Genomic DNA, 442 nt, shown 5'->3' on the forward strand with positions numbered 1-442 from the left:
TGCAGAGAAGGGGGGAGGCAGGATCGCCCTGGTTTCAGTGGCCTCCCACGGCAGTCCTCCGTGGGATGGCGGTGGGGCATTTTGCAAGGTTGCAATCCCCCCGAGCGATGCGTGGGGTGGGCAAGGGGCACCGAGCATTAAAGCCACAGGGTTGCAGCTCAGCGTGTCCCCACTGCTGCATAATCAGTATTGGGGGTCCTCGAACCCGTTGGGGTGTCCCCACCTGTCTGAATTGCAGGAGTCTCTGCCTGGGCCATTGTGCGGCTCTTGGGGGTCCCCCCCAGCGGGGCAAGAAACCAGAAAGAAAAGCAGTAAAAGGAGCCTGGAAACGCGCCAAACACAGGCACCCTGCAAGGGAGATTGGAGGGAAAATGATGCCGAAAGAAACCACTTTGGGGCACAGCCAACAGCCTGGCTGCGGCACTGGCTGGGCAGAGTTAAA

The 442-nt window shown here is 60.2% G+C and overlaps 1 protein-coding gene across 1 annotated transcript in view; it reads right to left on the minus strand.

Annotated features, from left to right (window-relative positions):
* The window catches only part of ACOX1 (acyl-CoA oxidase 1, palmitoyl), a 22,591-nt gene extending 22,334 nt beyond the window's left edge, over nucleotides 1-257 (minus strand). Inside the window, exon 1 of the mRNA XM_009324621.1 lies at nucleotides 224-257. Within this exon, the coding sequence (XP_009322896.1) occupies nucleotides 224-257 (34 nt within the window). The remainder of the gene's footprint in view (nucleotides 1-223) is intronic.
* Between the last annotated feature and the right edge of the window lie 185 nt (nucleotides 258-442).

This window comes from Pygoscelis adeliae, unplaced genomic scaffold (assembly GCF_000699105.1).
Source record: "Pygoscelis adeliae isolate BGI_AS28 unplaced genomic scaffold, ASM69910v1 Scaffold445, whole genome shotgun sequence".
NCBI lineage: Eukaryota > Metazoa > Chordata > Aves > Sphenisciformes > Spheniscidae > Pygoscelis > Pygoscelis adeliae.